The sequence below is a fragment of the Netta rufina genome (assembly GCF_964035555.1).
Source record: "Netta rufina genome assembly, chromosome: 18".
In the NCBI taxonomy this organism is placed as follows: domain Eukaryota; kingdom Metazoa; phylum Chordata; class Aves; order Anseriformes; family Anatidae; genus Netta; species Netta rufina.
The window spans coordinates 4,935,824-4,960,718 of record NC_140142.1 but is presented as its reverse complement, the minus strand read 5'-3'; the positions used below and the strand labels follow the sequence as shown (position 1 = coordinate 4,960,718).

At 50.4% G+C, this 24,895-nt stretch overlaps 3 protein-coding genes across 3 annotated transcripts; 1 reads left to right on the top strand and 2 right to left on the bottom strand.

Annotated features, from left to right (window-relative positions):
• Positions 1–2,655: 2,655 nt before the first annotated feature.
• LOC311216321 (olfactory receptor 14C36-like) lies at positions 2,656–3,591 on the top strand (the record flags this gene model as incomplete). Its single annotated transcript, XM_084297866.1, has 1 exon — positions 2,656–3,591. One exon carries the CDS (start codon positions 2,656–2,658, stop codon positions 3,589–3,591), a length of 936 nt encoding a protein of 311 aa, XP_084153992.1.
• A 1,985-nt stretch (positions 3,592–5,576) lies between these two features.
• Positions 5,577–8,741, bottom strand: LOC311216320 (olfactory receptor 14C36-like; the record flags this gene model as incomplete). Its single annotated transcript, XM_084297865.1, has 2 exons — positions 5,577–5,640; positions 7,837–8,741. 2 exons carry the CDS (start codon positions 8,739–8,741, stop codon positions 5,577–5,579), a joined length of 969 nt encoding a protein of 322 aa, XP_084153991.1.
• Positions 8,742–14,863: 6,122 nt separating this feature from the next.
• On the bottom strand, positions 14,864–17,423 carry LOC311216319 (olfactory receptor 14C36-like; the record flags this gene model as incomplete). The annotated part of the gene is made up of 3 exons (XM_084297864.1): positions 14,864–15,821; positions 16,145–16,268; positions 17,378–17,423. The coding sequence occupies 3 exons, from the start codon at positions 17,421–17,423 to the stop codon at positions 14,864–14,866; spliced, it is 1,128 nt and encodes a 375-aa protein (XP_084153990.1).
• Positions 17,424–24,895: the final 7,472 nt, after the last annotated feature.

The following is a 24,895-nucleotide window of genomic DNA, read 5'->3' as shown; positions in this document are numbered from 1 at the left end:
CTGGGCCATCCTGTGAGTAGGAGGATGAAGAGAAAGAAGCCATAAGAGCATCAGTAATCACGCGATCCCCATCCCTATGCTGCTCTGGTGCTGGGAGAAATGGGGCCCCTCCCTGGAATTAGAGGACATGAAAGCGGATATGGTGGGCACACACTATGTGCCACCCTGTGGTTTTACCGGTGTGACCATGGAGAGCACATGAGAAAGTGGGATGGACAATCTAGAGGCACGGGTATGTGAGTGGCAAGGAAAAACAATCACTAAAAGGGGTTCTTAGAGAACTGCTGCTCCAATTTGCAGCGGGCTGTCCTGCAGACACAGTACTGAATACTATGAGCAGGACTAGAGGGGCTGTGCCTCCAGCCAGGGGGAGGAAGGGGACAGTCGGGTTTGTTGGACTGTGGGGATTCCATGGCCTTGCACATCAGACCCACAGAAGTATCAGGAGCTAGTGGGCACCACTGCACAGTGAACCCTAATGCCATCAAGCTAAGAGGGTCGAACCCATTTGTATGTCTGCAGTGACAGGGGGATCCCAACTCTGAACTGTACTGGAGGCTGAAGTGTCTAAGTGGGAAGGAGTGGCAAAAGCACCCCATTAGCACTGGCCAAGAGACACTGTGCATCCTTGGAAGAGACTGCTTCAGGAGAGGATAGGTATCTCAGGGACCCAAAAGGGTATCGGTTGGCTTGAGGCATAGCTGCCTTGGAGACAGAGGACATTATACTGTTGTCTGCCTTGCCTTGGTCTCTCACAGGACCCTTCTGTTGTGGGGTTGGTGAGGGCTGAAGGACAGCTGGTGCCAATCCCTACCACAGCTGTGCACCTGAGTCAGTATAGCACCAACCGAGTGCACTAACAGAGGCCTATCGTGGCCTGAATGAAGTCCCACAATGCTGAGTGCTGCCATGCCAGCAGCATGATTAAGACTGCCCTGGAAGAGGAGGAAGCTCCTGAGCACCTGCACTACGTCGATGGCATCACTGGGTGGGGTGACACAGCAGAGGGAGTATTAGAGAAAGGGAAGAAAATACTCCAAATTCCTCCGAGAGCTGATTTTGCACGAAAAGAAATTAAGGTCAAGGGACATGCACAAGAGATCCCGATGCCGGCTGGCCAGGGTCAGTGGGACCAATGCTCAGGGATAGGTTGAGCATCGGTGAGGGGTTTCTCAACAATTGCATGGTGCATCACTTGCCTTGTACATATTATTATTAATATTATTATAGTTATTGTTATTATTAATATTTTATCTTCATTTTCTGTCTTTTAAAATATTAAATCATTCATTATTGTCTGCGCCCTTGTGCTTGGTGACACACATCCACTTTTCCTACACATCAGTGTCACCTTCACATTGCCTTTGTCTCCTTGTCCTCACTGCCTCCAGGGTTCTGCTCTAACGAGCTCCAAGGGAGGCTGTGTCAGTGCTGGCCCTCAGGGGGACACTGCAGGAAACTTGCCTCTGACTTGGGCTTCTGCAGAGATGTCTTCAATTGTCTCTGAGTGCCTGAGGTTTGTGGGCTCATCAGCAAAGCCCCCAGAGGGGTGATTGCAGTGCCTTGGGCTGGTGCTGTGCTGCTGAGCTGGGCCGGGCTTGTGGGACAGAGAGAGCTCGTGGCAAGAGGGTCCTGGTGCAGAGAGACAGCTGTGCCCAGGAGCAGCTCCTCTGCACAGCGCAGCAGGGCTGGGGGCACTGCCTGCAGAGACACAGTGCTTAAAGGCAGGCAGAAGTGGCAGGATGCACAGAGCTCACTGGGGGAGAACATTTCCCAGCCCTGAACACAGTAAGTCTCTGGATGGAGGGCAATGCAGTGGCAGGTCCTGGAGGAAGGAGAAGCCGGGGGTGCAGGCAGGGGTGCGCAGGGCTGCGGTGCAGAGCAGGGTCCCTGCTGTGCCCCAGGGGATGTGTGCCAGGGCAGGGCCTGTGCTGCTTGCCAGGCTCAGCACTCAGCCTGCCTGGGGAGCTGCCCAGGGGCTTGGGCAGAAGAAGGGAAGGGCAGGAGCTGCCTGCAAAGAGAAGGCACTTTCTGCACTCTCTGCCTGCCTCTTCCTGCTCTGATTGTGGGGTAGGCTCTATATTAACAGGGTAGTGGGGCAGCCTCTATGCTATCGGCGTAGTTGGATTTGCACTGGTGACTGAGCTTCCTATTCCATTGAATTGAGACACAAACAAGTTAGTGATGCACCTGAGAATATCCCTTCTCTTCTCTCTGCTTACAGACTGCACCAGGGCTTTTCTGAGCTGTTCTTTAGGACTTGCAGACAAGGGGATGTGGTTTTTCAGCACAACCTCTGTGTGCATCCATCCCGCAGGTGAGTGCTGCAAGCAGCCAGCAGCTGGGTACCAGGGAATGGACAGAGCAGCCCTCCTGGATGTGCCCTCTGGTTTAGGTGTGCCTCCACAGCAATGACATTAACCATTTCACTAGATTAGAGATGTCCCACTGGGGACTGATGGGCAGAAGTGGTTGCTGTGTACAGGACGCTCAGCAAGCAGAAAGCAGGACTCCAGACAAGGAGATAGACAAAGGTCCTCTTGGAAACGGGTAATGTAAGGCTTTTACTGGGAATTTTAGTCAGAGACTTTACTCATAAGAGTTTATACTTTATATTTTCTTTCATTTCGCAGGCTCTATGTCCAAAGTCAGCAAATGCCCAACATCAGCTCTGTGAGCGAGTTCCTCCTGCTGGCATTCGCAGACACGCGCGAGCTGCAGCTCCTGCACTTCGCGCTCTTCCTGGGCATCTACCTGGCTGCCCTCCTGGGCAACGGCCTCATCCTCAGTGCCGTAGCCTGTGACCACCGCCTCCACACCCCCATGTACTTCTTCCTCCTCAACCTCGCCCTCCTCGACCTGGGATCCATCTCCACCACTCTGCCCAAAGCCATGGCCAATGCCCTCTGGGACAACAGGGCCATCTCCTATCAAGGGTGTGCTGCCCAACTCTTTCTCTTTGCTTTCCTGGTTGGAGCAGAGTATTCCCTTCTCACTGTCATGGCCTATGACCGCTACGTTGCCATCTGCAAGCCCCTGCACTATGGGAGCCTCGTGGGCAGCAGAGCTTGTGCCCAGATGGCAGCAGCTGCCTGGGGCAGTGGCTTTCTCAGTGCTGTCCTGCACACGGCCAACACATTTTCCCTGCCCCTCTGCCAAGGCAATGCTGTGGACCAGTTCTTCTGTGAAATCCCCCAGATCCTCAAGCTCTCCTGCTCAGATGCCTACCTCAGGGAAGCTGGGGCACTTGTTCTTACTGTTTCTTTATGCTTTGGTTGTTTTGTTTTCATTGTTTTCTCCTATGTGCAGATCTTCAGGGCTGTGCTGAGGATGCCCTCTTCTCAGGGCCGGCACAAAGCCTTTTCCATGTGCCTCCCTCACCTGGCTGTGGTCTCCCTCTTTGTCAGCACTGCCATGTTTGCCTATCTGAAGCCCCCCTCCCTCTCTTCCCCATCCATGGATCTTATTGTGTCAGTTCTCTACTCAGTTGTTCCTTCATCAGTGAACCCCCTCATCTACAGCATGAGGAACCAGGAGTTCAAGGATGCAGTAAGGAAACTCTTTGGATACATGCTTCTTTGCAATCAATAATGTTTGTGAGTTCCATGATTATTTCAGGAACTGTGAGGAAAATTTTTGTTACTATATTTCTCTATAAATATTTTCTACATTTTTTTTCTTTTGATTTATATTATGTTATCCTTAACCTGCTACCTGATTTTCTTATTTCTATTTTTTCATTTATAGTGACCCAGTCATCTAATTATTGAAAGAAGCAGGTTATGTAGAGAAACATAATAAATTAAAAACAAAAACAAAACAAAACAAAAAAAACCATCAGAACTACATTTTATCAGCTGCCATCTCTTTCCATCCCCTCTGGAGCTGGGGTAGCAGCCCCAGCACACAGGAGGGGCTCAGGGCCAAGAGCCCAGCTGCTACATGGAGTTTGGGTGGGGGCTGTTGCTTCTCTGGAGCCATGGCCATGGCCAGCAGCAGGACGTGGCCTTGTCACTGCTGCTGTCTTTTGGCTTTCAGTGTGTTCTCCTGTGCTCTTTTATTCGGATAAGCTGTCAGATCTCATAGGCCTTGGTGACAGTCCTGTTCTCTCTGCAGTGGCATCCCTGTGACTGCAGGAAGCAGCAGGCACTGTGCAGCCCTGGGTTACAGCTGGCCTCCCGGATAGCACCACAGTAACAGGAGGGTCTTGCTCTGGGCAAACCCAGAAGCCTGGACGCCTCTCCAAAGCTGCTGCCAGGAACATAGCCAAGAGGTTGCTCCCTGCTCTTCTGTTTTCTGGGGTTCTAGTGCCAGGTTTTTCACCTGGGGCTCAACAACCCCAAGCAGAGCTACAGGCTGGGAGATGAGTAGTTGGAGAGCTGCCTGGCAGAGAAGGACATGGGAGTACTGGTTGATAGTCGGATGAATATGGGCCAGTAGTGTGCTCAGGTGGCCAAGAAGACCAACAGCATCCTGGCTTGCATAAGAAGCAGTGTGGCCAGCAGGTCCAGGGAAGTGATTGTCCCCCTGTACTCAGTTGAGGTACTGAGAGGAGAGTGATGTAACCACTTGAGAAGCTAAAGTCAGAAGGAAAAGCTGAAGTGACTTGGAGTATTAATGGGCCCCACTGAGGGCTGTTACTAACAAAGCCTCCCCAGGGCCTTGTTAGGGCAGAAAATTGGAGGCCATGGTTACAGACAGGCAAAGCACTGTGCTGAGAAAAATCTTGGTTGGTTTTAATGAAGCTGAAGGGCCAAGGCCTGACCACGGCCACTGGGAGAGGAGACCCTGCACACCCATGTCTGGCTCAGGGCTAGTCTTGGGGTCTGTGGGATGTGGTGGGTACTGTGATGCTACTAGAAGAACTTCATTTTGACACCTCCGCAGCCCTGCACAGTGTTGCAAGGAAGCAATGCCAACTGTCAGCATGCCAAGCAGGTGCCTTCTGCTGGCCTAGCAGGGCCACTGCCAGATGTCAGCCCAAAAGTGGAGATCCCAGGGAGAAGGCAAGGCTGACCTGCCACCTCCAGACACAAGTGACCTCCCAGTCCCTTTCTGTGACACGTTCCTGCTGCTGCCATATCAAGTGCAGAGACAGAAGTGACCTCACAGTCCCTGCCACAGTTATGATCCTCCTCCTAGGGCAGGAGATGCTGAGGCAGAGCTGAGCTCCTCAGAGCATTCCCACCAATCTCCTCCTTGTGGCCCACAAGCTGATCAGATCAGGATGAGCAAGAGAGTAAAGATAAGGAAAAGGGGCTATGGGCTGAGTTTTGGCTTGAAGGGATACTTTGACATCAGGCATAAGAGTAGTGGATTCCTGTCAGGGTGTGGAGTAGCATTTAGAATTGACAATTAATGTCAGTGATTAAAGTAGTGCAAGGGCTTTACATGACTATTTTAAGTCAGCGTTACAGCAAAATTAACATTGCCTGAATGTTCGAACCTCACAGAAATCATTCATTTCTGCTGGCCAAACTCCTTTTCCCTCCCTCAAATCTCACATCTCTCCTGGCCAGGCTTCTCCTGACTTCCCCATATCAGTCATTTTCTTAGGGGCAGCTTTCTGATGGCTTTCATGATCTCAGAGTATCTGTCTCATATCTGTTGGTTACTCCTTTCTTGAGATTGACGTGGCACCTAAGTCAGGATGGAAAAGAACACAAAGGCTGTAGGTAAACCGTGCACAATGTGCCCAGCAGCTCTTGTACCACCCCAAAATTTTGTTTCCTGCCTCCAACTTTTGGATATGGAATGGCTTCCTTGCACCCAGGCTATCTTTTTCCAAACCCTCATGCATGGTTCAGTTTGCCGCAAGCGTCTTGGAGGCAGTGGCCCCCTCTGTGTCAAAAACTGAAAGCAGTCCTAAAGGATGACTTCAGGCAAAAGCTGACACCTCTGACATGACAACCCCTACCCAAGACTTATTCCACTATGGGGCCTACCAGGTACTTAGAAGGAGCCGATCTCAGAAACTACATGCACAGCAAGTGCCTTCTGCTGCCCAAACCATGGACACTGGCAGATGTGAGCCTAAAGGCACAGATCCCAGCCAGGAGTCAAGGGTGACCTGTCAGCTACTTCAGAAAGCAGTCACCTCACATGCCATTTAACAGCCATTCACTTCCTGCTGGACTTAGTGTTTCTGAGGCACCACTGAGCTTATAATACCACACCTACAAAACACCCCCTTTTTGGGCCAGGACCTGCCCAGGTAGAAGTGATCTGGTTGTGATCCTCCAAGCTCATGGCACACCTGCTGGGCTCCCAGCCTCTCTGACACTCAGAAGCCAGTTCCGTGCCAGTCGTGGGAGGTGCTAGGGCAGGAGGGACCTTGCAGGCAATGTTCCAGCCTCATGCCTGTTGGCAGTCTCTCAGCTCCTTGGGCACAGTGAAGATCATGTTTTTATCCAGAAGCCATGAGACTGAAGCTGACATTCAGGGGAAGCACCCTCCAAGCCCCAGCCCCAGTCCCAGCTGGCAGTGGTGCTCTGCTGAGCGAGGGGGCTGTGGTGCCCAGAGCATGGGGACACTCTGCAGGGCCATGCTGGGCAGGCTGGGAGGCAGACCCAGCTCATGGGGTCACTGCCATTGCCCCAGGGCTGCAAGGAATCCCTCACCAGGCTTCTTTGCTGGGGCTTTTGTGTGCCCTGGGGCTGCAGAGCTCTCCTCTGCCTGCTCACACCAGATTGAGCACTTGAGCTCTGCTCAGTCCACCTCAGACAGGCTCACGCTCCGTGGGCTCCATTCACTGCTCTCTCCTGGGCTCACACAGCCCCAGAAAAGAAGTCTGGTGAGTGATTTTTTGCAGGCCTGGGGCAATGGCAGTGATATTTCCTTGTTTCTCATGGTCTTCTCACATGTCTTTCTCATAGCCTTTCCCACTGCCCAGCACTGCCTCCCAGGTGGGAATAAGCCAACCTTCAGATGGGCCTTGGTCTTCTTCAGTCTTCCTGCTGCTTCTTAGGACCTTCCAGACTCCCCACAGAGCTCAGAGGGAGCCTTCTTGTCCAGTGTGTGGCCCTGCACTGGCTCTGACTGTGACGAAGTAATTCTCTGCAGAGCAGCCCCTGTGGTGCTGTGTTTTCAATATGTGAGCGTACTGGGCCTGGCTGGGATGGAGTTAACTTTTCCTGTAGAAGCCCACACAGTGCTGTGCTCTGCTTGAGTAGCTAGAACAGCACTGGTATCACGGTTGTGTTTTGTCTACTGCTGAGCAGTACTGTCATAGCATCAGGAATCCCTCTAATCCTCCCTCCCCAAAGAGCCAGCAGGCTGCGGGTGCACAAGAGACAGGGAGGGGACATCACCAGGGCAGCTAACCTAAACCAACCACGGAGATATTCCATACCATATGATGTCACACTCAGCAATAGAAGGTGGAAAATGGAAGGAGAGGGGAGAGGTGGGCTCCCGTTGTGAAAACGTCTGTCCTCCTAAAAATCTGCTGCATCTATTGAGGCCCCGTTTCAAGGAAGTGGTCAAGCATCACTGTCACAAACAGTTTTGCTATGCTTTTGTTTTTAAATAGCTTCTTTGCTAGTTCACAGGAGATGGGAATGCACTGCAGCTGAGACCTATGAATTTCTGCTTGCTTCTTTATTGTCTATAGCTACACAGAAAGCCTGGCTTTAGATATACATGAGATAATTATGAAAAGTAAAGAGATAAATGAACAGGTAGGAGGCTAACATGACATTAATTAAATCGACACCACAACTTGGAGAACATATTTATCAAGAAAAATAAAACCAAATTGCTTTCCTAACTGTTTCTGAGATAAACTCAGAACGTAAAGGCACATAATTTTTTTTTTTAACAAATATGTATTCAAACAATTTCCTCAGTGCATCCTTGAGTTCCTGGTTCCTCATGCTGTAGATGAGGGGGTTCACTGCTGGAGGTAACATGGAGTACAGAAAAGATACTGCAAGGTCCAGGGATGGGGAGGAGAATGAGGGGGGCTTCAGGTAGGCAAACATGATAGTGCTGACAAACAGGGAGACCACGGCCAGGTGAGGAAGGCACATGGAAAAGGTTTTGTGCCAGCCCTGCTCAGAGGGCATCCTCAGCACTGCCCTGAAGATCTGCACATAGGACACCACAATAAAAACAAAACAACCAAAGCCTAAACAAAAGCTAAAAGCAATAAATACAACTTCCCTGAGGTAGGCATCTGAGCAGGAGAGCTTGAGGATCTGGGGGATCTCACAGAAGAACTGTTCAAGGACATTGCCTTGGCAGAAGGGCAGGGAAAATGTGCTGGCCGTGTGCAGGACAACATTGAGAAAGCCACTGCCCCAGGCAGCTGCTGCCATCTGGGCACAAGCTCTGCTGCCCAGGAGGCTCCCGTAGTGCAGGGGCTTGCAGATGGCAATGTAGCGGTCGTAGGCCATGACGGTGAGAAGGGAATACTCTGCTGTGATAAAGAAGACAAACAGAAAGACCTGTGCAGCACATCCTTGATAGGAGATGGCCCTGTTGTCCCAGAGGGCATTGGCCATGGATTTGGGCAGAGTGGTGGAGATGGATCCGAGGTCGAGGAGGGCAAGGTTGAGGAGGAAGAGGTACATGGGGGTGTGGAGGTGGTGGTCACAGGCTACGGCACTGAGGATGAGGCCGTTGCCCAGGAGGGCAGCCAGGTAGATGCCCAGGAAGAGCGCGAAGTCCAGGAGCTGCAGCTCACGCGTGTCTGTGACTGCCAGCAGGAGGAACTCGCTCACTGAGCTGATGTTGGGCATTTGCTGGTTGTGGCCATGGGTTTCTTCCAAGGAGGGAAAAGGCAGTAAGAAAATACAACAAAATTATCTGTTGATATCTGATTCAATTTCAACCTATTAAGCAGACTTTAGTCAGGTCCATTTCATGAGCTCTGACTGATGTAGCCTGAGGGTGTCCCTGGGAGCAGGAGACTCTGTTGTGGGCAGTGTAGTTAACAGTCCTTACTTATAAAAAAAAGTAAAGAGGAACATGGGGTATTCTCAGATTATTTCAACTCTTGATATGAACAAATTGCTGCTCCCAAGTCCCCTAGCAGCAAAGAAGCTCTGTGGCAATTTCTTTTTTCCATACTGTCATTCCTGGTGCAGTAGAAGTGAAACCTTGTGGACCCTCAGAGTCGCAGATACTATTCCTCTAGTGCAGAGTGTACTACAGAGAGCACAGCCAGTCCGTCCATCCGTTCTGGTCTCAGTTGCCCTGTGCTGGTGGGAGAGAAGAGCAGCGATTGTCCCAGGGAAGTGCCTGAGCCCTCCTTCACACAGCATTTCTGGCAGGAGCTGCCTCTCACTGCCTGCCCATGTCCTTGCTGGGAACTGGTTCTCTGTCCCCACATCTCTTCCCTGTTCATGCTAACAGACCCCATCGCACAAGCTGTGTGCTCAGACTCACTCAGATTCCACTCCACTGCAAGAATCTTAAAGCAGAGAATCCAAAAAAGCCTTCGTCTTCAGACTAACCAAGCCACAGTCTTCCTCTTCAAACGCCCATTCATAAATGCCATTCTCTAAAGTATCTCCTAGTCCAAATTACAAGTACAGTGAGGCCCACCCTGACAGATACTATCAGCCATTGGATGTGCCAGCTGTAGAAGACCCCTCTTGCAACCCCACCTGCAGTGCCCTGCTGCCAGAGCCTCACGGTGTCAAGAGCCTGCAGATGTGTCCTGCCACACGCTGCCCTCTGTTGTTGCGCTCCTCAGTGCCTCCAAGCCCTCTCTCCTTCTCTCCTGTCTGTGTGCCAGCTGCTGTCAGAGCCCCCAGCCCTGCTGCACTGTGCAGAGGAGCTGCTCCTGGGCACAGCTGTCTCTCTGCAGCGCTTGCCAGGAGCTCCCCTTGTGCCCAGGAGCCCAGCCCAGCTCAGCAGCACAGCACCCGACCATGGCATCACTTGCTCTGTGCCCTTGGGCTCCCTCGAGGTGTCCCCAAGGCCTCAGGGCTGACAGCTCCCGAAGGCAGCAGGGTCTCTGCTGAGGTGTGGTGTTTGAAGCACACTGAACACATCACCAACTGCCCTTCTCTGAACACAGGGGAAATGACTTTTGAAAGGGTGATTAGTGCTTTTAAACTGTGGTTGTCAAACATGATGTGCTTTAACCTGGCAGGCAGCTCGGCACCACATGGCTGTTATCTCACAACCACCCCTAAAAAGACAATGGGTTGAAATGCAATACAAGCTTTCAGAAGGATTCGGAACATTTGCTTCCCTTTCTCAAATACTTCTTCTGCTGTGGTGCCCCATGTGATTATGACACCAGCATGCTGGAGTTGTTCAGGAGCTTCCCTGTGTTCTTGAGCACTCTGGGTCAGCCCATGGCAAATGGTAGGGCTGTGTTTCCAGCCCTGGCGCAGTTGATTACAGGTGGACAGGACACCCCTCCATGTGAAAGCAAAGTGTGGCTTGTGTACTGCTGTGAAAGGGATGGACAAAAATGCATTAGGAATATTAATTGTGGCATAGCACTTGACTGCCTTTGACTCCAGTTCATACTGAATGAAGTTCTAGCATACCCGGCACAGCAGCAGCCAGTGGTGGTGGGACTTGATTCAGGCCACAGAAGTCCATCGTTATCTTTGACTCACCATTAGAATTTTGCACTGTCCATATGGGACTATTAAAGGGTGAGAGAGTCTTATTGATCAGTCCTTGGCTCTCCAGTTGATGAACCAGCTCATGCAGGGGAATCAGGGAGTCTCTGTTAGTGTAATACTGCCTCAGGTGCACGGCTGGTAGTGATTGGCACCTGCTGCTCATTGGCCATCAGCACCTCCAGAGCAGAAGGGTCCTGTGAAAGAGTGGGCAAGGTAGACACAACTGGTTAATGTCCTCCATCTCCCAGGCAGCTATGCCAAAAACCCACCAGTGAAATTTGGATCTTGCTCTTTGAAGCAGTCTATGCCAAGGATGCACAAAGGCTCCAGGATAGTCTCAGTGGGATGCTTTTGCCACTCTTTCCCTGTGAGACTCACTTCAGCCTCCAGCACTGTTAACTGCTGGGATCCCCCTGTCACTCCAGAAATACAAATGGCTTCTGGCCCTTGATGACATCACAGTACACTGTGCACCGCTGTCCACTAGAGCCTGATTCTGCTGTGGGCCTGATGTGCCAGCCATTAAATCCTTAAAGTCGAATAGCACACAATTGTCTGTTTTCTCCCCCTGGCTTGAGGCAGGATCTCTCTAGTCCTGCTCATAGTATTCATTAGTGTGTCTGGAGGACTATCTGCTGGAAACTGGAGAAACAATATTCTCAGAACACCTTTTTGCCAATATTTTTCCTTTCACTTCTTGTAGCTGTGCCTCTAGAATGGCGGTAGATTTTTCCATCCCTTTTTCTTAGGGCTTATAGGGTTATCATCATGGGGGACTCCCTTCTGAAAGGGACAGAGGGCCCAATATGACAACTGGGCCCAACCCACAGACTTCTCACGGAGAAGAGACATTGCTAAGAAAGTTAAGTGCATGGTACAGCCCACCGGCTACTACCTGTTACTGGTCTTTCAGGCTGGAAATGAAAAGGTAGCAAAGAGAAGCCTGAGAGCAATCAAAAGGGACTTTGGGGCTTTGGGGAGACTACTTAAAGGATCAAGGGCACAGGTTGTGTTTGCCTCTGTCCTTCCGATAAGGGGGGATCAATGCTGACAAACAGACTCATCACATTAATACATGGCTTCGGGACTGGTGCATTCAACAGAACTTTTTTTTCGATCACAGGAAAGTCTATGTGACACCGGTTCCACTGGCACCAGATGGGATGCACCTCTCTCAGAGAGGGGTAAGGATTTTGGCTCAGGAGTTGCCAGGGCTGATAGATAGGGCTTTAAACTAGAGTCGAAGGGGGAAAGGGATAAAACCAGGCATGCTGGTGATGAGCTGGTGATGGTGCACTAGAATCAGAGGGACTGTGTGCCAGTGAGGCCTTTCGGTCAGCTCCACAAGGTGCTGCATGCAATGAAGTGCATTTGAAGTGCTTCTACACAGATGCATGCAGTATGAGGAATAAAATGGATGAGTTAGAAGTCTTGGCCCAGTCCCACAGCTACGACATCATTGGCATAAGCAAAACCTGGGGGGATGAGTCCTATGGCTGGTGTGCTGCAATAGATGGCTCCAGGCTCTTCAGGAGGGACAGGCAGGGCAGGTGAGGAGGTGGGGGTGGTGGTGATGTATGTGAAGGAGGGGCTAGACTGTAGGGAGCTTCAAGTTGGGGATGGCAAAGTTGAGAGCCTCTGAGTAAGGATTAAGGGATGAACAAATGAAGGGGATGTCATCGTGGGAGTCTATTACAGACCACCCAACCAGGATGATGACACCGATGAATTATTCTTTGAGGAACTAAGACATACCTTGAGATCAACTACCCTTGTCCTTATGGGGGAATTCAACTTGTCAGAAGTTAATTGGGTATATCACACAGCCAACACGAGCAGGTCCAGAAGGTTCTTAAAGCACCTAGATGATAACTTCTTGGTGCAGGTGCTAAGAAAGCCAACCAGGAAAGGTGCCTTCCTTGATCTGTTGCTGGAAAACAGAGAGGGTCCTGTGGGAGACATGGCAATTGGCGGCCGTCTTAGTCATAGAGACCATGAAGCAGTTGAGTTTAAACTTTTTTGGTGACAGAAGGAAAACTGCCACCAAAACTTCAGCCCTGGATGTGGGGAAAGCAGACTTCAGGCTGCTCAGGGAACTAGTCAGCAAGGCCCCTGGGAAGCTGCTTTTGAAGGTTTTGGCATCCATCAGTGTTGGACAGCCTTTAAGCACTGCCTCCTAAAAGCACATGATCAGGGAATTCCAAAATATTGGAGGTCAAGCAGGCAGTGCAGAAGGCCGGCCTGGCTGACCAGGGATCTTCTTCTGGAGCTTAGGCATAACAAGAAATTGTATGGCTGCTGGAAGCAGGGTCAGGCAATGTGGAAGGAATCCAGGGACACTGTTCGCGTTCGTAGGGAAAAAAATTGTGTGGCCAAAGCTCAACTAGAGTTGAAGCTGGCCACATCTGTGGGAGACAATTCAAGATGTTTTTTTAGATATGTGAACAAAAAAAAGGAGAACCAAAGAAAACATAGGTCCTTTACTTGACGGGCAAGGTCTCCTCACAGACGAGGACATAGGCAAAGCAGAGACGTTTAATGCTTTCTTCACCTCTGCCTTCAATGCTGATGATGGGCTTTGGGACCCTGGGTGCCCTGAACTGGAGAACCATGCCAATGTGAATGACAAACTCCCAACAGACCTTGAGCGTGTGCAGAATTTCCTGCTCCACCCGGATCCATACAAGTCCATGGGTCCAGATGGGATCCATCCCAGGGTGCTTAAAGAGCTGGCTGATGTCATCGCATGACCTCTCTCAATAATTTTTCAATGGTCTTGGGAATCTGGAGAGGTCCCAGTAGATTGGAAGCTGGCAAACGTTGTCCCAGTTTTCAAGAAGGGCAAGAAAGAAGACCCTGTCAACTACAGGCCTGTCAGTCTCACATCAGTTCCTTGTAAAATTATGGAGATTATCCTAGGAGTTATTGAAGCGCACCTGGGAGACAAAGCAGTCACTGGTCCCAGCCAACATGGGTTCATGAGGGGTAGGTCCTGTTTGACAAATTTGATTTCCTTTTATGAGAATATCACCCATCTAGTCGATCAAGGGAAACCAGCTGATGTGATCTTTTTGGATTTCAGTAAGGCTTTTGACACAGTTTCTCAAAGGACCCTACTGGACAAAACGTCCAGCATACAACTTAACAAAAACATCATGCAACGGGTGAGCAATTGGCTGAAGGGTAGGGCACAAAGAGTTGTGGTAAATAGGGCCACATCAGGCTGGTGGATCGTCACCAGTGGGGTCCCCCAAGACTCCATTTTAGTGCTAGTCCTCTTCAATGTCTTTATAAATGATTTGGAGGTAGGACTAGAAGGTGTTCTGAGCAAATTTGCTGACGACACCAGACTTGGAGAAATTGCAGATTCTGCTGAGGGTAGAAAGGCCTTGCAGAGAGACCTGGACTGATTGGAGAGCTGGGCAATCACCAACCGCATGAAGTTTAACAAAGACAAGTGCTGGGTCCTGCACCTGGGATGGGGCAACCCTGGCTATACATACAGACTGGGTGATGAGATGCTGGAGAACATCCCCACAGAGAGGGATCTATGGGTTGTGGTTGAAAGGAGGTTGAATATGAGCCAGCAGTGTGCCCTGGCATCCAGGAGGACCAATCGTATCCTGGGGTGCATCAAGCACGGCATTGCTAGTCGGTCGAGGGAGGAGATTGTATTGCTCTACTTTGCCCTGGTGTGACCTCACCTTGAGTACTGTGTGTAGTTCTGGGCACCACAGTACAAGAAGGACATTAAACTGTTGGAGAGTGTCCAGGGGAGGGCGATGAAGATGGTGAAGGGCCTAGAGGGGAAGACGTATGAGGAGCGGCTGAGGGCACTGGGCCTGTTCAGCCTGGAGAAGAGGAGGCTGAGGGGGGACCTCATTGCAGTCTACAACTTCCTCATGAGGAGGAGCAGAGGGGCAGGAGCCGATCTATTCTCCGTAATCAACAGTGATGGAACCCAAGGGAATGACATCAAGCTGAGGCAGGGGAAATTTAGGGTGGACATCAGGAAGAAGTTCTTCACTTATAGGGTGGTCGCACACTGGAACAGGCTCCCCAGGGACGTAGTCACTACACCAAGCCTGTCAGAGTTTAATAAGCATGTGGACTGTGCCCTTAGTCATATGGTTTGAATTTTTGGGTAGACCTGTGTGGTGCCAGGAGCTGGACTTGATGATCCTTATGAGTCCCTTCCAACTCAGGATATTCTATGATTCTATGGCTTTTTTTTTTTTTTGTGACTTTTTCCCATTGTAACAGAAGAGCTGTAGCTAACTGCTTCTGGAAGACAACTGGAATAGCTTCTTCAGTGCATGCTTGAGTTCCTGGTTCCTCATGCTATAGATGAGTGGGTTCACTGCTGGAGGTATCACCGAGTAAAGAACTGTCACCACCACGTCCACGTGTGTGGAGTAGATGGAGGGGGGCTTCAGGTGGGCAAATGTGGCAGTGCTGATAGACAGGGAGACCACGGCCAGGTGAGGGAGGCACGTGGAAAAGGCCTTGTGCTTGCCCTGCTCAGAGGGCATCATCAACACAGTCCTGAAGATCTGCACATAGGACAGCACAATGAAAATGAAACAACCAACACCTAAAAAGAAGCTAAAGGCAATGAGCCCAACTTCCCTGAAATAGTCTGAGTCTGAGCAAGAGAGCTTGAGGATGTGGGGGACTTCACAGAAGAACTGGTCCACAGCATTGCCTTGGCAGAGGGGCAAGGAAAATGTAGTGGCCGTGTGCAGGACAGCATTGAGAAAGCCACTGCCCCAGGCAGCTGCTGCCATCTGGGCACAAGCTCTGCTGCCCACGAGGCTCCCGTAGTGCAGGGGCTTGCAGATGGCAACGTAGCGGTCGTAGGCCATGATGGTGAGAATATAAAATTCTGACCCAATCAAGAAAACAAACAGAAAAACCTGTGCAGCACATCCTTGATAGGAGATGGCCCTGGTGTCCCAGAGGGCATTGGCCATGGCTTTGGGCAGAGTGGTGGAGATGCAGCCCATGTCGAGGAGGGCGAGGTTGAGGAGGAAGAAGTACATGGGGGTGTGGAGGCGGTGGTGGCAGGCTACGGCGCTGAGGATGAGGCCGTTGCCCAGGAGGGCAGCCAGGTAGATGCCCAGGAAGAGCGCGAAGTGCAGGAGCTGCAGCTCGCGCGTGTCTGCGAATGCCAGCAGGAGGAACTCGCTCACACAGCTGATGTTGGGCATTTGCTGACTTTGGTCAAGGAGACTGCGAAATGAGAAACAAAACATATATAGAGAGTGAGACGGTGTGTTATGAGTAATGACTGTGAGCAAAAATCAGTTAATACCCAATTAAAATCTCACATTCCCTCTTTCTAAGAGGATCTTTGTGTCTCTCCCTGTCTGGAGCCCTGCTTTCTGCTTGCTGAGCGTCCTGTACACTGCAGCCTCCTCTGCCCAGCAGCTCCCAATGAGCCTACTCTGCTCCATTCGAGGTTCCAAGAGGGAAGGTTCCTGGGCAGTGGCTCCCTCTGCTGAGTGAGGGGTGTTTGGCTGTGTGCCTCTGTGTGCATCTTCCCTGTTCAATACCCAGGAGACAAAACCAGCAGGTGGATCATGCGTGTCTGGCTGGAGAAAACAGGGAGCATCTCCTCCTGCTTCACCCGCCGTGCACAGCACTCCCTGTCAGAATCAGGCTCCACCAGCTGGCACCCTGGGCAAGGGAGAGAAGCAGGCATGGGCAGGCAGGGCGGATCCAACCCAGTGCAGAGGCTGCGGTGTCGGTGAGGTAGAGCCTGTTCTCATAGCCCTGTGCCATCTGCCCTGCACAGACAGCAGAGGGACAAGAGCTCTGGAGTTTAAGAAGCATTTGGAATGTGCTTCTGGTCATATGGTAGGAGTTTGGGGGTAAGACCTCTGTGGAGCCAGGAGTTGGACTCGATGATCCCTGTGGGTCCCTTCCAACACAGGGTATTTTATGATTCTCCGATTCTGTGCCTTCTTCCACAGAGGAAGGTAGAGGGGGTCTGCAGCAAATGTGTCTACTGACACAGAGATTTAGGGTTCAGACACCCCATATTCTCAGCCCCCCAGGTTATACATGCCATGACAGAAGCTGTGAGGGGAAGAGAGGAGACCAGGGGCTGCTGCAAGGAAGGCGCCTGCACTTCAGGGGATGGCAGGGAGGGAGCAGCTCCCTCTCACTGCCTGCCCATGTCCCTGCTGCCTGCAGCTGTTCTGCCAGCAGCTCTTTTGCTGTCCCTACGTCTCCTCCCGTCCATGCTCACAGCCCCCATCCCACCTGCTGTGTGCCCAGCTCTGCCCTGCAGAAACCTCCTGGGGATGGGGACAGCTCCGGAGACATCTCCCTGTCTGCAGCTCCTAAAGAACAGCTCAGAAAAGCCCTGGTGCACCCTGTAAGCAGAGAGAACTGAAGGGATATTTTGAGGATCTTCACTAATGTGTTCATGTCTCCGTTCAGTGCAATAGGAAGCTCAGTCACTTGTGCAAATCCAACTACCCCGTTAACATAGAGCCGACACCACAATCAGAGCAAGATGAGGCGGGCAGAGAGTGCAGAAAGTGCCTTCTCTTTGCAGGCAGCCCTTGCACTGCCCTTCCTCTGCCCAAACCCCTGGGAAGATCCCCAGGCAGGCTGAGTTCTGAGCCTGGCAAGCAGCAGAGGCTCTGCCCTATCACACAGCCCCTGGGGCACAGCAGGGACCCTGCTCTGCACTACAGCCCTGGGCAACCCAGCCTACACTCCCGTCTTCTCCTTCCTCCAGGACCTGCAGCTGCATTGCCCTCCAGCCAGAGACTTACCGGGTTCAGGGCTGGAAAGTGCTCTCCCCCAGTGAGCTCTGTGCATCCTGCCACTTCTGCCTGCCTTTAAGCACTGTGTCTCTGCAGGCAGTGCCCCCAGCCCTGCTGCGCTGTGCAGAGGAGCTGCTCCTGGCCACAGCTGTCTCTCTGCACCACGGCCCTCTTGCCACGAGCTCTCTCTGTCCCACAAGCCCGGCCCAGCTCAGCAGCACAGCACCAGCCCAAGGCACTGCAATCACCCCTCTGGGGGCTTTGCTGATGAGCCCACAAACCTCAGGCACTCAGAGACAATTGAAGACATCTCTGCAGAAGTCCAAGTCAGAGGCAAGTTTCCTGCAGTGTCCCCCTGAGGGCCAGCACTCACACAGCCTCCCTTGGAGCTCGTTAGAGCAGAACCCTGGAGGCAGTGAGGACAAGGAGACAAAGGCAATGTGAAGGTGACACTGAGGTGTAGGAAAACTGGATGTGTGACACCAAGCACAAGGGCCAGGCCTTGACCCCTGTCCTCTGGGAAGGGAGATCCTTACCCTTCAGACACTGCTCAGGGCTCTTTGTGGGGCAGTAGGAGATGGGGATGTGCATGGCCAAGTGAGGAGAATGGTACAACCCCTGCCTGCTACATGGGTTGGCGAGGAGTTAATTAGGCTTTGTTGCTTTAGTGATTAGCTGTCCCCTCATAAGGCTCAGTGGAAGAGACAACAGCCATGGCCATGGACACAAATATCTCATAAGGCAGCTCTGTAGGAAGCTGGCCTGGTTCCTGGTGAGCAGGCATCACTGCTCCTATGGCATCCCTCGTGGTGCCCAGGCACTCCTCCTCCTGGACACTGCTCACTCAGAAGGGTCCCAGTCTGCCCCGATGTGTGGGGTTCCTTTCCCTCTGCTGCAGGACTGGTTTCTTCTCCTTGCAAATGTCAAGAGGTTTTTGTAGACAAAATTTGCGTTTTCTCTATGTTAGCTCACACTGATGCTCCATTCTGTCAGCTCTTCATGTCTGCAGGCAGACAATTCAACCTTCCTGTGATTGTGCTCTCTCGGACAAGACAGCAGCATCAGGACTCACAGGAAAGTTTGGATAATACAGGAGTAACCAACTGAATGCAATTGCAGCACAGAGCCACAAAAGGGTAGGGGATGGAAGGCTGCCAGGTTCCATCTCTTCTGTGCTTCCTTCTCATGCATGCTGTCAGTTTGTCTGAATCTGGGTCCTGAATGTTACGGGGTTGTGCAGGTGAAAACTGGAAGGGCCAAAGACCAGGTGGAGCTCAATCTCTCTATGACTCTCAAAGACAATAAACACTGCTTATAGAAATACTTTAAATAAAGGAGGATAAAGGAGAGTCATCATCCTTTATTGGATGTGGGGGAAATCTGGTGAAGATCTCAAGATAAGGTGAAGGCTGAGGTACTTAATTTCTTCTTTGTCCCAGTCTGTAGCAGCAAGACCAGTTGTTCTTCTGGACATTTTTTCCTCCTCATGGCCAGTGCCAGCATTCCAACGCACGCTTTGTGGGTGTTTCTCTTCTCCTTCTCTTTCCTAATGCCACAGAAAGCTCCATCAGGGTGGAAACCACTCCTGAAGTAGGCATCCCAACCCAGCAGGCTCCTTGCGGCCTCTCAGCCAACCAGACACAAGTCACCTCAGCAGCAGCTTCCAAGCTAGGGGCCTGCTGCTGGCCTTGCAGCTTCTTGTGGAGACACAGCCAAGCCTTGTGCCTGCTGCTGCCCAGTCATGGACTCAAGCAGAAGGGACAGGACAACCCATATGGGGGTCTTCTTTCTGTCTGGGTCCTCCAGGCTCTGGAGGCAGAGGGGATCCCCCAGTCAGCATGCCAAGCAGGTGCCTTCTGCTGGCCTAGCAGGGCCACTGCCAGATGTCAGCCCAAAAGTGCAGCTCCCAGGGAGAAGGCAAGGGTGACCTGCCACCTCCAGACACAAGTGACCTCACAGTCCCTTTACGTGACACGTTCCTGCTGCTGCCCTATCACGTGCAGAGAGAGAAGTGACCTCACAGTCACATTGCTCCTGCTGGGTCAGGACATCCTGAGGTAGGGCTGACCTCTCTCTAGTCCTTCAGGGACTAGGGCTCACCATTCTAGGTTAGAGGATAAACACAGGTTTAATGGGAATCTTTGGTGTTCTTCTGTGGCTATCAGGTCTGTCTCAAGGGTATGGGCAAGCCCTGTGGTTTAGGCTTTTTTTAGGCCTGCCAACAACTTCTCTAGGGCTAAATAGTGCATTTTAATGATAGTGTTAAAGGAAGTGAATAGGGTAAGGAGGAGAGTAAAGGTAAGGGAAACAGGCTGAGTTTTGCTTCAATGGATACTTTGAGTTCAGGCATTAGAATAGTGCATTCCTCTCAGAGTGGTGGAGTAACATTTAGGTTTAAAGATTAAAATTACCGGTTCAAATAAGGAAAGGGCAATACATGACAGTTTTAAGTCAGTGTTACTGTAGCATCTACATTAAATGACCCCTCTTACCTCTACAGAATCATTAATTTCTGCTGGCCATGCTCCTCTTGCCACCCCAAAATCTCACATCTCTCTTGTTCAGGCTGCTCCTGACCTCCCCATATCTTATTAGGATCAGCTTTCTGATGACGTTTAACATCTCAGTGTATCTGTCTCACCTCTGTTGGCTCCTCCATTTCTGAGAAGGTAGTGGCATTGTAGTCAGGAGGGAAAAGGACACAAAGGTCTTTAGGCGCATCCTGCACAATGTGCCCATCGGCTCTGCACCTCCACAAAATCATGCATCCTACCTACAAGTTTTGTTTCCCAAGTGGCTTCTATGCATCCAACGTTACTATTCCCAAGCCCTCAAGCATGTTTCAGTTAAGGATGTGGACAGATGGGAAAAGGAAAGCAATGCATGGATGGAACTGATCTTGGCAAGGAATGAAAAGAATAACAGGAAGAGATTCTGTAGGCACCTTGCTCAGAAAAGGAAGGCCAAGGACATTGTACCCCCTGTGATGAATGAGAAGGGTGAACTGGAAATGACAGACATGGAAAAGGCTGAGGGACTCAACAACTTCTTTTCTTCAGTCTTCACTGCCAGTACGGCTTCTTAAGTCTTTTATTTCCCTGAACCCATAGTTGGTGGCTGGGGGTGCAAATTCCCACCTGCTGTAAGTGAAGAGCATGTTTGAGACCACCTGCAGAAACCCAACAAGTACAAGTCTATGGGGCTTGATGACATGCAACCCAGGGTCCTGAGGGAACTGGCTGATGTAGTTGTCAAACCTCTCTCCGTCATATTTAAAGAGTCCTGGCAATCAGGTGAACTCCCTGGTGACCTGAAAAGGAAAACATCACTCCCATTTTTAAAAAGGGTAGAAATGAGAAGCCATGGAACTATTGAATTGTGAGCCTCACCTCTTTGCCTGACAAGATCATGGAAAAGATCCTCCTGGAATCAATGTCAAGGCACGTGCAAAACAAAGAGGTGATCTCAGACAGCCAGCATGGCTTCCCCAAAGGCCAAATTGTTCCTGACCAATGTGCTGGCTTTCTACATTGAGTGACCACATCAGACAACAAGAGAAGACAGACCTACGTCATCTACTTGGACTTCTGTAAGACCATTGACACTGTCCCATATGACATCCTGATCTCCAAATTAGAGAGATATGCATTTGATGGGTGCACCATTCAGTGGATAACGAGTTGGCCTGAAGATCACACCCAGAGAGTGATGCTCAACGCCTCTATGTCCTATGGAGGCTGGTGACAAGTGTTGTACCTCAGGGGTCTGTCCTGGGACTGGTGCTGTTTAATATCTTTATCTGTGACATAGACAGTGAGATTGACAGTGAGAGTGCATTCTGTACCGGTCACTTCTATTTCTACTCCTTCTACTCTGCCCCTGTGAGGCTCCACTTGGAGTCCTGCATCCACGACTGGGGCCCGCAGCACAAGAATGATGTGCATCTGTTAGAACAGGTCAAGAGGAGGGCCACAAAGATGATCAAGGGGCTGGAGCACATCTCCTATGAAGAAAGGCTAAGAGAGCTGGGACTACAGCCTGGAGAAAAGAAGGCTCCGGGGTGACCTCTTTGTGGCCTTTCAATACTTCAAGGGGTCTTATAAAAAAGATGGAGATTGACTCTTTGTTCAATTAGATAATGATAGGACAAGGGAATGGTTTTAAATTAAAAGAGGGGAGATTTCGATTAGATGTTAGGAGGAAACTCTTCACTCAGAGGGAGCTGAGGCACTGAAACAGGTTGCCAAGAGACTTTAGAGGTGCCCCATCCCTGGAACTGTTCAAGAGCAGGGTAGATGAGGCCCTGGGCAACCTGATCTCATAGGGGGCATCCCTGCTTATGGCCAGGGGGTTGGAACTAGATGACCTTTAAGGTCCTTTCCAACAGGAGCCATTCTCTGATTCTATGGTCTCAAAATCTGTACCTCAAGCATGACTCCCATCCCATCAGCCTTCCTGTGGTCTATCACATGACCAAAACAGAAGATGCCTCGCCATCATCTTCAATGCATTGTGCATGCTTCTGCCCTTTATGGTCCCTGTCTGTGCCACATTCCTGCTGCTGGTCCATCAGCTCCACAGACAGAAGTGACCTCACAGCCTCCTTCACACCTATATGCATCCTGCAGGCCCAGCACATCCTGAGGCACACCTGACCTCATCCCAGCATTCCCAGCCAGCTCCTCCTTGTGGCCTGTGATCTGATCACATACCTGTCACCTCACATGCCTCTTCCAATGCCATGGGACTGCTGCAGGACCTCACAGTCCCTGCCCTACCCCAAGCATAAAAGCCACACAAGGTAGGGGTAGGAGTGGGGTTGAAGCTGAGATGTGCTGTGTGCATGGTGGAGAGCTTTGGGAGTTAGGTGTTCGGGATAATATTTAGGAATTAGAGGTCACATTCCAGGGTCAAAGGAATGGCAAGGGGTTCAAGGAATTATTTAGTGTTGTGCCTAAGGATCCTGCTCAGGGGTTAGAATAAGGGCAAGCTTTGAGGACTTCAGTTTAGGTCTGGTTTGGGGCCTAAGGCTAAGGCTGGCATTTTACTCCTTGGTTAGGCTTCATCATCCTTCTGGTTGCCCCTCTACTAGAAGATAGGTTTGTCATCTGCTTTTTCCAAGTCCCGAGAAAATTCTTTGATCCATCTGTCCTTTCCAAGGTATTTGAGATAGGTCTTATGACAATGTCAGCATCTCCACTAGCACCTCTCTCACCCTTCCCACACAACCGCTAAGAAACCTGAGGATTCACCAGGGGATGATGAAGGTTTGGAAAGAGCTTGGTTAAGATCTGTGAGGTGGGCTGTTCTGTGCTTCCCACAGAAAATGATGATTGTGCCATAGAAAACTGTGACATTCGTGAGGACAGAAGAGCAGGTGGATAAGACCTTGGGCCTGCCAACACAGGAAACACACACATGAAATCTGCATGATTAGGAATAGGAAGATTGGATTCAAATGCAAATTTTGAAAGCAAAACCAGGAGAATTACTCTGGCACTGCAGGACTGCTCCAGCAATGGGGCAAAACCACACAAGGGGTGCTTGACACAGGGGCCACAGAACTGTAGCTGGGAGGAGGAGAAAGAATTCCTGTACATGAGAGAAATTCACCCGGTTCAGGTACAGCTGCCTTCTGGAGTCAGGCCTTCCACTTCCCAAGCCTTATAGAGAACAGGGATGGCATACAGCCCAGGGCTGACCATAGGACATGGCCCCCAGCAGGAAGCACTGCGGTCATGCAGAAGGTGCAGCTGAGAGTGCTGCCACCTCTGTGAGCAAAGGGGGTGCTGTCTCCAGCCAGGAAGCTGGCCAGCATCTGGCGCAGGGTGGTGGAGCTGTGCAAGGAGGACAAATCTCCCACGGGAAGAAGGCCACGGTCATCTGCAGGTGTTTGGTGTCAGGCACCAGCACAGTGATGAGGGTGTTCCACATTCAAGTCACCGTGCTGGTCAAGCAAGAGAGGAAGAAGAGATTAGTGTATGGGTAGAGGATCTCCCAGATAGGAAATTGATGAGCTGGTTCATCGACGGGAGAGCCGAGATGTAGATATAGAGCTTGGGAGCGTAGTTTAGTGATGTCCTTGTCAGCACTAAGGTAAAGTTGCCTGACCTGGGTGACACGTCCCAGAGTAGTGTCAGGCACAATGCAATTCTTTTTACCTTCTGCATCTAAAGACCAGGAAGTAGTACTCTGCCTTTCTCTATTGACTGGGCAGGTCTTTTCACATTACTCAATTTAGGTTTTCCTGTCTGAAAGGGGCAATTTCCCAAAAGCAGCCAAGCTCATGGGTATAGCTACAGCAACTTAAAGATATATTTTCTTTCGTTTTCATACTGAGTTTTCCACAGAAGACCCAAGAGATACCATGGATATCTAGGTGTCTACTGCGATTCAAACAGAATTTCTCAGGTTCCAAAAGTCACTTAATATTTATTTTACTTTATTTCATTTTAGATTTCATTTTTTTTTTTTTTAATTTTAGGTTTCATTTTATTTTATTTTATTTTATTTTATTTTATTTTATTTTATTTTATTTTATTTTATTTTATTTTATTTCATTTTATTTTTGGTTTTATTTTATTTTATTTGTTCTCAAGGAACCCAAGTTGTCTTAGAAAGGGTTTCATGTGTGGGCTGGGCTGCAGTTACAGGGACAAAGACCACTGCTGGCAGGGAGGGTGTCTGACCTCCAGACTCTGCTTTTCCTCCCGTAGAAGAAGGTCTCCAAAGAAGTTACCCTGGATGAACAGTAATAGGAGAACGATGCTCAAAACTGAACTGCAGCAAAATTCAGCCTTTAAAAACTGAAAATATTTTTTATGAGCTGCGTTTTGAAATTTTCTTCCTTAAGTACGCCATGTAAGCTCTGTAATTAGCTGTAGAAGGCATGAAGGCTTGAAGAAACTATTGAAGAGATGTTAGGAGTTTCTGCATTTTAATGAAGTCCATTTTGGTGCTCAGTCTATGAAGCTCAGGTACTTGGAAGAGAGTGATGCAACCGCTTGAGCAAGAAAAGTCAGGAGGAAAAGCTGAAGTGACTTGGAGTATTAATGGACCCCACTGAGGGCTGTTACTAACAAAGCCTCCCCAGGGCCTTGTTAGGGCAGATAATTGGAGGCCATGGTTACAGACAGGCAAAGCACTGTGCTGAGAAAAGTCTTGATTGGTTTTGGTGAAGCAGAAGAGCCAAGGCCTGACCCCTGGAACTGTGAGAGGAGATCCCGCACCCCCACATCTGGCTCAAGGCTTTTCCTGGGGTCTGTGGGATGTGGTGGTCAGTGTGATGCCATGAGAACAACACTGGTGTGACACCTCCGTGGTACTGCACAGGGTTGCAAGGAATCTATGAGGCCTCATCACAATGAATATAGCTATCTCCTCCTAAGCTCTAGCCAAGAGGACAGAAATTTCAGGGCTGTTGGGCCTGCCATTTCTACCAGCACCCTCTGCCTTGTCCTCTGCAGGCTTTCCTTTGCTGTCCCGTAGTCTGACCTAATTTTTTGAAGTCTGCAGACACCCATCTCT